Here is a 14,026-nt window from a genome sequence, read left to right as displayed (position 1 = left end):
GAGATAAATGGGAGGGAGGTGGGGCTGGGGTAAGGTAGCTGGGAATGCAACAGGTAGATGGATGTGGGGGGTGATGGTGATAGGTCGAAGTGAAGGGTAGAGCGGATAGGTGGGAAGGAAAATGGACAGGTAGGACAGTTCAAGAGGGTGGTGCCAAGTTGGAGGGTTAGATCTGGAATAAGCTGTGGGGAGGGACAAGAAGGAAACTGGTGAAATCGACATTGATCCTGGTGTAGTTGAAGGGTCCCAAGGCAGAAGGTGAGGTGTATTTCCTCCTAGAGTTTGGCGGTGGTGGAAACCCAGGACTTGTATGACCTTGGTGGAGGGGGAGGTGAAGTGTTCAGTCACAGGATGGTGGGATTGATTGGTGTGTGTGTGTCCCCAAGATGGTGCTTTTCCAGCACCACACTTTTTGACTCTGATTTCCAGCATCTGCAGTCCTTACTTTCTCCCATCAAGAATCAATTGCTTTGCCTAATGTTAAATTGTCAAATGATTAGGTGTAACCGTATTCTGATCTGACAGTAGAAAAGTCCGAAGACTAATGTTATTTTCAACCATGTTTTAAACTAAATGAAACTTATGATAAGTTATCATAGCTATTTTGTAGAGCATTCCAAAATAAGGTTGACTTTACTGTGCCCTTTGTATAACCATTTTTGGCAATATTTAAACTTTCTCAGATCTTTGCCAACTTATTTCACAAATATTTTGATTTCTTGGCAGGATCCTGGATGTTAGCAAAATCTCTCCAATTAAATTGGCATTGTGGAGATATGATAGCTAACTGTTTCTTCCTCAAATTGTAATAAAGATATTTTTATGGAGGAAATAATGAGCAAAAAAAAAGCTAAAGACTCTTTTTCCTGAAAACTTTTTTTTTTCTTTTTAAAATGTTGAAACAAGTTAAATAGATTTGCCAGCAGAAAAGGAGAGATTCATTTAACAATTTTAGATTATGTTTGTTTTCCTAGGATGATGATGACTATTCGTCTCCAAGCTTGCTTGGTCAGAAGAAACCTGGATATCATGCACCAGTGGCACTATTAAATGATATACCACAATCAACTGAGCAGGTAGAATTGTGTTTCAACGGAATGAGCAATTGAATTGTCGTTCCTGTGAACAGTGTCAGTGGAGAGCAAGCAGTCTCTTTGGAAGTTTGTCCTTTTCGAGCTGAGATTTTCATTTGAGACAACGTTGTTGAAATTATTGACAAAGATATCTTATTTTACAAGAGCTTTGGCAGCACTTGCATTTGTTTACTTAGTTTCTTTAGAAGTAAAACATCTGTAAAATTGTTGATATATTCAGGAAATAAGCTGTGAAATAGTAGATTGAGCCAGCATATTAATTAAAATGTAAAGTTTTGAATATTTACTGCTTAACTTTGCTTTTTATCTTTATTTATTTTGTATGTACAGTATGATCCATTTGCTGAACATCGACCGCAGCGAATTGCTGAACGGGAAGATGAGTACAAAGCACGTAGGAGACAGATGATTATTTCCCCTGAACGTCATGACCCGTTTGCAGATGGTAATTTTTTCAGATTGTGCTGACCTTTCTTTGTATGAGGGTGTACAACAGTTCAGCCCTTGAACTTTATTTGCTTCACAGTTTGAGCTATTTAAAGCATCTTATTTGAGAACTTGTTAAAATTAGATTAAACTATGAAAAACACTTCAAATCTTGCATATCTGTATCTTAAAACATATGCAACATGTGAAGGGTTACCATTACCTCTTTTGTTGTCTACACAACAGGCTGTTGAAATAATATGACTGAAAATTTAAATATTTAAGTATGTTCAGAAATGTCCATTGCCTTCCATGTCACATTAGTGACACATTCTTGTGTTTTCAAGCAGACCTGCTGGCTGAATTTTTGTTCTTGTTTGTAATAAATGTTTATTTCTTCTTCTTTTGAAAAAGCATAACATTTGGAAACCTTGATAGAACAGTATTTTCAGCACTGGTCTTGTATGGAAGGTACATGTACAGAAATAATTAGCTGAAGGATTACATTTTTTTTAAAAAGGCCTTTCCAAATGTATGCAGAGGTTTGCTGGCCCACCAAACAAGCCATCTCCCACAGAATACAAGTTGAAAGTGTCAACTTGCTTTTACCCTGCCTTGTTCTTTTGGCCTACCAGAACAAATTAGATTAAATACAGATGGGATCTTATATTCAGTTATAATCTTGGAACGTTGTAATCAGTTTTTAAGCTTTAGTATTTGTGAACTGATCCAACCAATATTCTGAACAACTGACTCAAAACTAACCACACGTATAAAACCTTGTAAATTTGAGACTGGCCTGTAGTTCTGAAACTGATTTAGATACATTGCTATTAGAAACATAATTTTGTACACATTAAGTAATGCTGTTAGTGTGTGGTGTTATCCATACATAAAATAATAATTGCATGAATGTGTTTTTGAAAACTTAACTAAAAAACAAATCTTTTTAACAAACTAGGTTGGATTCTTCACAGTTTTCAATTGGTGCACTGCTGTACAAGTTGAATCTTTTAAGAATTGGTTTGCGCCCTTACCCTCTGCAGTCATTGGCTGAGTAATGTCTTTATTTTAAAAACCACTGACTTCTATAAACATAAATTTAAAGCTCTAAAATGTGTTTCTTTGGATAAATAATTCAAAATTTAGAATTTTGCAACCTTTACAGTTAAACTTAAAAAAGGCTTTGTTTGTTCTAATTTTTGCAAAGCATAGATTGTTGCTGAACATTTTGAAGCATATAAATCCATTGCTTTGAAGTGATATTATCTTGATGAAAATAACACTTGAGCTTCTCCAATTATTCACTAGCCACACTAAAAAATTCATATACATGAGCATTGAATCATAACAGGATTGGCATTGGTGCAAACTCCTACCTGTCCTCGTTATAGATTGATAGCATGCCAACACCCACTTTTGAGATCTACACATACTGAATGGCAACTTGAGTGTGATGCAACAGGTTATGCCTGTGGAATAATTTTTCTCCAAGGATCTGTGTTTTCATGAGAAATGGAAACATAAAAATGAATTGACAAAGGAGAATCTGGCTATTTCAATTTTGTGATAAAGACAGATTTCTCACATCTCGGCTGGAGCTTGTCATCCTCTGAAATAATTTGGAGTGGCCTTTTGGAAGCTATTTTAATGGTAGTTAGTTAGATGCTAGTCATGTGGTTGCTGTTGGGAGGCATAGTGGGCCAGATGGAAGTTTTTGTTTTTTTTTCAGGTGAGTGAGTTTGTATTTAACAGTAATATCAGAAGTGTTGCTCTATTTAGTACATTTTCAGTTTAACTAGTGATACAGGTCTAATTGAAAGAGGTATCAAACCAACGAAATGTATGTTTTATCAGGGATAGAATCTGACATTTTTGTAACTGTATTTGCTCTAAATATGTTTGCCGGAATTCCACGGGCCCATACTAACTGTCCTTAATTTCTTTCCTACAGCAGTACTGCTATGACAGTCCTGTCTGCATTCTTAAGGGTGCAGTGCAACAGATCGTGTGTAGGTTATGCTGAAAAAGTAAACCAAAAGGAAGTCCAATGAAAGTGGCAGTATGACACTGCCAGTGTAGCATGTTTTTAGACAAACCCAAACTCATAATCCCAAATTAAAGTATCCTGTTGAAGTAACTTTTTATGCTTAAATAGTTGCATTTACAATTATTTTTTTAATATGGTTAATATTAAACAGGTAAAATTTGTGTTCTCCTAAGAAGTTTATTAGTACACATATTGAGTGAGATTTTAAAAACTAACACAAGGTGTGATGTTTTGAATTTTAAAACCCTTTCCAAAGTGTTACTAATGGTAAAGAGATAATTTTCTAGGCTTCTGTTCTGCTGCTTGAAGTCAGAACTGCTGATGGACACACAGGCCCGCCAGTGTACGTATTCCGGAACATCAACAAAGGAAAACCAACAATAATGGACACTTAATGTGTTTTGATGTCTTGCGTATGATTTGCTTATAACTGTACTTAGGCATTTATTTTAGATTGTTGTAATTATTACTGTTTGTATTCAAGCAGGTTAAATTGACCATCAGGTCGCTTCTCTGTAAGTTGCTGTGATTTGAACAAATATTAAAAATTGAGAAGTCAGCAATTTTAAACTTAAAAGTTGAACCAAAATAAACTAAAATGCTAATGCAAAAATATCATAACTAGATAAAATAATATTGACTTTTCTCTTATATTTGCACTAATTGTTATTTGGTCTGTTCTCACTATTTTTGTCCCTCAGGTGGAAAGACACCAGACCCTAAGGTCCATGCCAGAACTTACATGGATGTTATGCGAGAACAGCATTTAACAAAGGAAGAGGTAATGCACCTTCTTGCTTTTGAAATGTTAGTTTTACATATGTGCAACATCTTGCATATCCATGTAAAATAAACTACTTTAATGTTAAAGTTTGATTTATCTATTAATTTGTTTATTTTAGAGGGAAATAAGGCAACAGCTTGCTGAGAAAGCTAAGGCTGGAGATCTTAAGGCAGTCAATGGATCAGCCCAACAGCCTGCTAGGCGCAAGCGTCGCTGGGATCAGACAGCAGATCAAACTCCCAGTGCCACACCCAAGAAAGTATCCAGCTGGGACCAAGCAGAGGTGAGGGGGAATGCTCACATATTTTCGTTCAAAGAAAATCGAAATAGTGCAAATGCTATAAATTTGAAATAAAAGCACAAAATACTGAAAATATTCTGACAGCATTCTATGAAGAGAAGCAGAGAGGTAATGTTTCAAGTCAGTGGTCCTTCATCAGAATTCTGGCCTAAAACATTAACTCTGTTCCTCTCTCCAGAGAAGCTACCAAATCTGCAAATATTTAGAGTACCTTCTGTTTTAGTATTTTTGTTCTCAGCAGTGCTTGCCTTTCTCCTCTTAAGTGATCTACGGCAGAGTATGCATATTTTAATATTGGGAAGCCAGATTGTGCCTCCCTCGTGGATGTTTCTAAAGAGAGATCAGAGCCACAGAACTAAGCTAACATTTTTTTCTGACTTGATGTGACACTGAGCAAGTTTATTAACTCAGAATGTATCAGTGATTACTTCCTCTTTATTTAAGTGGCCGAGTATCCTACCATGTGGCATACTTATTCACTAAGTGTTATGAATGGTAGAAAACATTATGTGGTGTATTTCTTTATTGTTTCATTCACATTATCTTCAAGACTCAATAAGGTTTATTTTATAGTCAGTACTCCTGTCTTCCATCACCAAATCAGTTGTTTGAATGCACCCATTCTGAGGTTACACCTGCAGGAGCTAAAGGATTAAAATAAGTTTGAGAGGGAAGGATGGAGTATTACACAAACAGGAATGAAATCACCCCAGCTACTTATGCTTATTTCGAAATACCCTTTTAAAAATGTTTTTTAATGGTAAAGGGTTAATTTCCTCGCATCTGTAGAAATCCACAAATTTGAATCTGGACTCGTGGAGTTTCTTGTCAAGTAATTGGATAATTAGTAAAAGAATGTGTGAGAAATAGGAGCAAGATTCAACCATTCAGCCCTTTGAACCCACTCTGCCCTTCAATGAGATCATAGAGTCATAGAGATATACAGCATGGAAACTCATCCATGTCGACCAGATACCCTAAAGTAATCTCATCCCATTTGTTAGCATTTCGTCCATATCCCTCTAAACCCTTCCTGTCCATATACCTATCCAGATGTCTTTTAAATGTTGTAATTGTACCAGCGTTCACCACTTCCTCTGGCAGCTTATTCCATACAAATTACACCCTCTACGTGAAAAAGTTGCCCCTTAGGTCCCTTTTAAATCTTTCCCATCTCACCTTAAACCTATACCCTCTAGTTCTGGACTCCCCCATCCTGGGGAAAAGCCCATATCTGTTTACCCTATCCATGCCCCTCATGATTTTATAAACCTCTATAAGATCACCCCTCAGCCTCCACTGCTCCAGGGAAAATAGCCCTATCAGTCTCTCTCTGTAGCTCAGACCCGCCAACCCTGGCAACATACTTGTAAATCTTTTCTGAACCGTTTCAAGTTTCACAACATTCTTCCTATAGCAGCGCGACCATGATTGTTCTTGTACTTCAGTTTTTTCTGCACTATCCGTGTGTGCCTTGATGTTTTTAATACGTAGAAATCTGATCTCAGTCTTAAGTGACTGAACCTTAACAGACCTCTTTGGCAGACAATTCCAAAGATTCACCAACCTCTGAGCAAAGAAATTGCTCCTTAAGTTGACTGCTTTAATTACGAGAAAGAAAACAAAAAGTCAACAGTGTTAGTTTCCTTTCAGTTTTCACTAATCACATGAAACCAAGCTAAACAACCATTTGGCAAACTGCTATAGAATTAACAATGCTTCATTACTTCCTTACAATTTTGATACTTGCCATTAGTTTCTAACTACAGGACCTACATTGCTTTATCAGGAGACCAGAATCAATACGGTAGTCGTCTGCTTTTGGTTATCTTTTTCTTTCTTCACACTCAGCAACATTTCAGTTAATTCATACCCTGAGAAATACCAGTGTAAATTCCAGTATAAACTAGAGCTGTAGTTAATTGCTAATTCAGTATTAACACTGATTATTAAATCACTTTTTGCTGTTTTTTGCAAGAATCTGAATTTGCAACTTTATAGTGAGCAATTTGTGGAGTTCCTATTTTCATGGTTTATTATTGCACATTATTCTTTGAAAATTTATTTGGTCATACTTAATGAGTCTTCATTGATAAATTCAAGCTTATTTGAGTACTTCCCCTCTAGACTCCTGGACACACACCTGGACACACACCTGGCCATACTCCAGGACATACCCCTGGTCACACTCCTGGTCACACTCCTGGAAACACTCCTTCTCAGAGCCGATGGGATGAAACACCCGGTCGTTCAAAAGGCAGTGAGACTCCTGGTGCAACCCCAAGCACAAGAATGTGGGAGCCTACTCCTAGCCACACACCAGCAGGGGCTGCTACACCTGGACGAGATACACCTGGGCATGCTACGCCAGGTCACGGAGGCGCAACTTCCAGTGTGCGCAAAAATAGATGGGATGAAACTCCAAAAACAGATAGGGGTGAGATTAACTTTTCTTTCTGTAATGAAAATTACACTTCTGTGGAGGTGATTCATGTCAAAGATTAAGAAAATATGACTGCTTAAACTTCTGTGGAATAGTTTTGAGCGTGTTCATTTGAGATCTTAAAGACTTACAAACTCTTAGTTAGCTTAGTTAAATTAGTTGCGTTTCACTAATACATGATCATAAAATTGAGATGATGGAATTTTTTACCACAATATGCCCAAGCATTAGCAGAATAAATGTTTTCAGTTTTAACTCCTTGCTTGTTTCTGAATTGTCTTAATCCTTTGTGGGGATTTCACTATTGAACCTGATCCGATCAACTTTTGTTCTTGATGCACAGGCTTTTTGAACAGGGATGCTGAATAGAAATCAGTTGTATAAAACTATCAGTGGAGTTTGCTTTTAACTAAAGACATTATGCCTGTTGTGTTACTCAGCTGTTATTACAATTCAAACAATCAATTCATAATAAACTGGGAATAAAGTTTGTGAATGTCTTTGGCCAGTCTCCGAATGGTTGATCTACTGATTGGATAAACTTGCTCAACTGTCAGCGGACCAAGCATCTGACTGGAAAGTGACCTTTTCCATTTAAGCTTTTCACCAAAAACTTGTCAGCTATTAGGCCAATGGCTCTTTGTTAACAAAATGTACTTCTGTAAATAGAGTTTTGGTACTCATAGTAAATTGTTTGTCCATTTGGTAGTTGTAAAAATTAAGATATTTAGGTTTTCTATTCAAAAAGAGGTACATAGAAACCAAATAAACACCAAAATGTTGCAGATGCTAGAAATGCAAAATAGCACAAAATATTTAAAGTGCTCAATTGGTCAGGTGGCATCTTGTAGAGAGAAGCAGTAAATGCTTCAGGTCACTGAAAAGTCATTTGTTTCACAACTGATGCTGAAAATATTTTCAACATTATCCAGTTTTATTACACAGACCAGTTGGCTTTTCCACAGCATCTGAATTATCTCAGTAATCTTAGTGGTTGAAAAGAGCATCGTGAAGAATCTGATTTAATTTCTTCCAAATAAGTTGATTAATTTGTCTATTACTTTGTTGACAATAACTTAATGTTACGGATTTGTTAAGGATTAAAGATGTAAAAGGATCAGAGCGAAACTTTAATGATGTTGGGGAAGTTAAGGCCTGATAAGAGAGCAGTCAAAGATGATGAGAATTCTCAGATTAAAAAGTGGGAGTTTTTTTTAGCGCATGGAAATTCGTTTCAAAATTTGAGTAATAGGGAAATGAGCATGTGTCTTAGGCAACACGGAATTGCTAAAATTTAAGTGTCATGTGAAGTGTGATACAATTTTTTATAAATATTTTATGAGAAACATTTTAAAATCTTTTACAGAACATCTACATTAAAAAAAGAGTAATATCAAAATACAGAAAGATAGAGGCAGTACAACAATGTCATATCATAATAATCGTTTTTAAAACACAGTTACTTCCATACCTTTTTTAAAAAAATGATGACAAATTCAGTTGTATTTTGAAACTTTGTTTCTGATCTGACTAAAATAATATTTTTGTGTTTTTAAAATTTCATAAATTAGGTATTGTAGTTAGTGGAAAATGCTTTAAATACTAAAACTACTTTTATCCACCAGCATATCAAAGGACATATAATGATTTAGATGAGATTCCTTTATTAGAACTTGGATATTCTTAAACAAAGCCACTCTTTGACAGATCAGCTTTTTGTTTCTGCTATGGATGAGGAAAGCAGCTACGCTTTTCACAGTTAAAATATTACAGTCCATTGTGCAAATTAATGTAGTACAGGTGTGCATAGTCTGTCATATCCTTCAGAGTAGCTATTCAAATGTATCTTGAAATTTCTAATACTGTCAGCACAGTTTTTGATTTAAAATAAAAAACATAGTTCATGTACTCTTAAATTGGTATTAATAACAACATATCTGGTTCTTCTATTTGTGGAAGTGTTTTACTTTTTGGTTTGCATGATTAGGGTAGGAGGCATAACGTTAGTATTGAATAATGTTCTTTTAACAGTTCGTGTGAATGATTAAACATCGAAAGAACTGTCGATGCTGTAAATCAGAAACGGAAGGGTCACTGGACCTGAAACATTAACTCTGATTTCTCTTCACAGATGCTGCCAGATCTGCTGAGCTTTTCCAGCAACTTCTGTTTTTGATTGTTATTGCCAATGGTTTTCTGCTTTCAAAGTGTTGATCTTGAGTTCTTGTTCACTATCTAACTTCTTATTTTAGAAACACCTGGGCATGGCAGTGGCTGGGCTGAGACACCGCGGACAGACCGTGGAGGTGATTCTATAGGTGAAACGCCAACCCCTGGTGCAAGTAAAAGAAAGTCTCGTTGGGATGAAACACCAGTTAGTCAATTGGGTGGCAGCACTCCATTGCTTACTCCCAGTGGAATTACACCAAAGGGCACACCCGCAATGGCTATGGCAACTCCTACACCAGGTATGTGGCGATTGAAACAGAAGCTATAGTACAGTTAAGTTTAGATTTGTCTTTTTCTTTGATTATGAAGTGCTGTATTTTACATTCAAATATTTAGGCCATAGCTCGGTAATTACTTTGGTCCAAATGGCCTCTTTCCTTCTTTTGAGTCTGACTGGTATATGTGTGGAGATAACACTGAAACTGGTCCTATTCTTGTCTATCGGCAGACACAAACTAAACTTAGTGTTTGTTATTGACTTCAAAAATTGCACTTACAACAGTTAACATGTATGGAACAAGTTAGTTGCACCACCAAAACAATTTATTTTCTAATTTAAAATTTTAACCAGCAAAAGTTATGATGCAAACTCAGTGCTTTAAATAGCATTGAAAATGATAGCTTTATAAGGTGTTAATGTCATGAATAATGGAATTTAGGCTATTTCTTTTCTGGCATATGCAAACAAACTTAGTCGGAATTAAACTAAGTTGCAGATTGTGGGAAAAACCGAATTTGCATGTGCTTAATGATTTGAGGTAACAGTCAGAGAGAAGTAATTAAACATCTAAATAATGCAACAATTTAGGTCATTTGATGAGCATGACACCTGAGCAACTACAGGCATGGCGTTGGGAGCGGGAAATTGATGAAAGAAATCGCCCACTTACAGATGAGGAACTGGATGCAATGTTCCCTGAAGGCTATAAGGTAATGTAATAAACTTTTTGTTGTAAATGGAAGGCACTAGGTTTTCTTGGCACATATTCATTGGAGGAGAATGCTTCTTACTGAAATTACCTCAGCTGATGACTGGGACATATCTGTCATTTAATATATTTACGTGTGCATTAAGGCTGAATTCTGTTGTTCATTTTGTACTTCTGATAATGTACACGTTGAACAACATTACATTAAAAATACAGATACTAAGTAAACCATGCACTTCTAAACCATGGCTGATTGTTACGTTTGCTATGTTTTTACCAAGTTTTTCTGTTATGACAAAGAGGTTTTCTTTCTGTATGCGGGAGGTCTGTCCCATCAAGGTGTCGCATTCTGGCTTTTAGACCATTAACTTCAATTTTTTAGATTAGATTAGATTACATTACAGTGTGGAAACAGGCCCTTCGGCCCAACAAGTCCACACCGACCCGCCGAAGCGAAACCCACCCATACCCCTACATTTGCCCCTTACCTAACACTATGGGCAATTTAGTATGGCCAATTCACCTGACTCTGCACATCTTTGGACTGTGGGAGGAAACCGGAGCACCCGGAGGAAACCCACGCAGACACGGGGAGAACGTGCAAACTCCACACAGTCAGTCGCCTGAGGCAGGAATTGAACCCAGGTCTCAGGCGCTGTGAGGCAGCAGTGCTAACCACTGTGCCACCGTGCCACCCACACGGGTTTGATTTTTACCCAGTTCAGCATGTCCTAGTTGGCAACTATTCTGCAGCTGATTGTTAACTTCTTGGGTGCAAAAGATAGAAATACAAGGTTGTAACATTAAACTCTACGTCAGTTTTTGAAAAATGATGGTTGGGTGGCCCTGAGAAATTCTTGGTGAGTTTGCATTTTCTTGTAACAGTAATTATTGCCAGACGAGGCTGCTGTAAGTTGTTTGTTCCTGAACAGTAACATTGTTCTATTAAAAGGCGTTTCTCTGGGGAAATGGTAGTTTGCACTTTGAAGATGGTGCAGAATGAATGCCAGGTGAACAGTTCACATTTGAGCTTGGCTGAGTGTTATCACTGCAGTCTTCATTCGTAACAGAAAAGTTACATGATCAAATTGCAAGTGGTGTGTTTGCAGCATGTCACAAAAAATATTCATATTTTTGTACTAATTCAACAATTCTCAACAGAGTTGACTATAATGTTATTTAGAGATGGAAATGTGTTGCTGGAAAAGCGCAGCAGGTCAGGCAGCATCTAGGGAACAGGAGAATCGACGTTTCGGGCATTAGCCCTTCTTCAGGAATGAGGAAAGTTGGTCCAGCAGGCTAAGATAAAAGATAGGGAGGAGGGACTTGGTCGGAAGATAAGATGCTCCTCCTCCGACCGTCGGGTTGTTGTGGTTTGGCGGTGGATGAGTCCAATGACCTGCATATCCTCGGTGGAGTGGGAGGGGGAGTTGAAATGCTGTGCCACAGGTTGGTTGGGTTGGTTCGTCCGGGTGGCCCAGAGTTGCTCTCTGAATCGCTCCGCAAGTAGGCGGCCTGTCTCCCCAATATAGAGGAGGCCACACCGGCTGCAGTAGATGATGTGGGTGGAGGTGCAGGTGAATCTGTGGCGGATATGGGAGTTTCCTTTTGGGCCTTGGAGAGGAGTGAGGGGGGAGGTGTGGGCGCAAGTGTTGCACCTCCTGCGGTTGCAAGGGAAGGTGCCGGGAGTGGTGGTTGGGTCGGTGGGGGGTGTGGATCTGACAAGGGAGTCGCGGAGGGAGTGGTCTCTACGGACAGCTGATAGGGGAGGGGAGGGAAATATATCCTTGGTGCTGGGGTCTGTTTGGAGGTGGCGGAAGTGACGGCGGATGATGCGCTGTACATGGAGATTGGTGGGGTGGTAGGTGAGGACCAGTGGGGTTCTGTCCTGGTGGCGGTTGGAGGGGCGGGGCTCAAGGGCGGAGGAGCGGGAAGTGGAGGAGATGCGGTGGAGGGCACCGTCGACCACGTCGGGGGGGAAATTGCGGTCCTTGAAGAAGGAGGCCATCTGTGTTGTACGTATTTTGAACTGGTCCTCCTGGGAGCAGATGCGGCGGAGACGAAGGAATTGGGAGAATGGGATGGCGTTTTTACAGGGGGCAGGATGGGAGGAGGTGTAGTCCAGGTAGCTGTGGGAGTCGGTCGGTTTGTAGTAGATGTCCGTGTTGATTCGGTCGCCTGAGATAGAAACAGAAAGGTTGAGGAAGGGGAGGGAGGAATCTGAGACTGTCCAGGTGAATTTGAGGTCGGGGTGGAAGTTATTTACCCTGGTTTGAAATTGAAAAGAAAGTTTGTATCTAAATTATTGCTATCATTTATTCAACAACTATTAATAATTTCCTTTTAAATGTACACAGGTCCTTCCACCTCCAGCTGGTTATGTCCCAATCCGAACACCTGCTCGTAAACTGACTGCAACCCCAACACCACTTGGAGGCCTAACTGGATTCCACATGCAGTCCGAAGAACGCAGCGCAAAGAACATGAATGACCAGCCCTCTGGGAATCTTCCATTCCTGAAACCTGATGACATCCAATATTTTGACAAATTACTGGTAATGATGGTTTCCTCATTTACCCTGGATATATGCACACAAATGTGAATTTTTTTTCAATCATAATCTGTAGCTTGGAAGTTGCATTGATACCGTACAAGGTTGAATTAATGACTTTTTGGAAGTGGAATAACTTCTTATTGTTGCTCAAGATTTGCTTGTAAAAATGCTGACTTGCAAACTGAACTGGTTTGCACTTGGAAATAACAAGTGTGAAACCTTGAACAATTAAAATACTTGGTTGTCAGGAGGGATATTGTTACATTCCAGAGCACTGTAAATATGTGATGTAATATGGGTTGCATCATCATGAGATGAAAGGTATATCAACATGCAAAGTTTGTGCACCTTTGTGGAAGTTGCCATATCGCAAATATGGAGAAATTTTCAAAGTAATGCCAATGCTTAGTAATGGAGAGAAGCATCTGGAGTCAATCAGTGCATGGTATGTGTAGCAACATAGAGTTGAGGGCAATTATTATGGAAGTAAGTTGCCAAGCTCATGGAGGAATTTCAAGAATAGTATCTTATCCATTGCAGCTTGGAAACGTTGGAGCTGTGGTATGAAGCATTGTTTGGGATGTATAAATACATATACTGCTTTGAGAAACTAAACTATCTATATTGTATATATTCTGTGTGTGTATATTATTTTATATTCAATTATGTAATGCAAACCTGTCTTTAAGGTGATCATGGCATAAAATAGTGTTGGCAGCTGGGTATGTGGGGGGCGGAGAGTCAGGAATTACAGGAAATGGTTAAAGAGAATGTTACAGTAATTGAATGTGTTCCATCTTACCCTCACACTTGCCAATCCCAATTCCCTAATTTGTGTGTTTTTTTGGCTTTGAGTCAGATGCTTGTGGGCTCAAACGCAATTCAAGATTATATTATGTCAGCCTAGATTATACAGAGGTTGTGACACACTTTTTAGACACCTTTTATCAAAAGCTATAAAGCTGAAGTTTCTGACACTTTGACTCATAACTCAATTTCTGATTTGACAAATATGGTATGGGTGCATTTACCTTAGTCCAAGAGTGCTATACTTAGAAACAAAAACAGAAGTTGCTGGAAAAGCTCAACATGTCTGGCAGCATCTGTGAAGAGAAATCAAAGTTAATGTTTCGGATCCGGTGACCCTTCCTCCGGTTCTGATCTACAGTAGTTCTTTCACTGTTATGCTTCGACAGTATCTTGTTTAAAAATGTT

General features: G+C 38.4%; 1 protein-coding gene across 2 annotated transcripts in view; it reads left to right on the top strand.

Annotated features, from left to right (window-relative positions):
- The window catches only part of sf3b1 (splicing factor 3b, subunit 1), a 62,379-nt gene that overhangs the window by 11,481 nt on the left and 36,872 nt on the right, over window positions 1-14,026 (top strand). Inside the window, exons 3-10 of one of the 2 annotated variants that reach the window (XM_043692918.1) lie at window positions 975-1,076; window positions 1,425-1,539; window positions 4,272-4,351; window positions 4,473-4,637; window positions 6,783-7,092; window positions 9,351-9,566; window positions 10,136-10,257; window positions 12,614-12,811. In XM_043692918.1, the coding sequence (XP_043548853.1) occupies window positions 975-1,076; window positions 1,425-1,539; window positions 4,272-4,351; window positions 4,473-4,637; window positions 6,783-7,092; window positions 9,351-9,566; window positions 10,136-10,257; window positions 12,614-12,811 (1,308 nt within the window). Of the gene's footprint in view, window positions 1-974; window positions 1,077-1,424; window positions 1,540-1,567; window positions 3,914-4,271; window positions 4,352-4,472; window positions 4,638-6,782; window positions 7,093-9,350; window positions 9,567-10,135; window positions 10,258-12,613; window positions 12,812-14,026 lie in introns of those variants that run through there. The other variant, XM_043692919.1, reaches the window with a different exon arrangement.

The sequence above is a fragment of the Chiloscyllium plagiosum genome, chromosome 7 (genome assembly GCF_004010195.1).
Source record: "Chiloscyllium plagiosum isolate BGI_BamShark_2017 chromosome 7, ASM401019v2, whole genome shotgun sequence".
NCBI classification, from domain to species: domain Eukaryota; kingdom Metazoa; phylum Chordata; class Chondrichthyes; order Orectolobiformes; family Hemiscylliidae; genus Chiloscyllium; species Chiloscyllium plagiosum.
The sequence above is the reverse complement of the archived record's forward strand: the minus strand, read 5'-3'. Positions and strand labels throughout refer to the sequence as shown.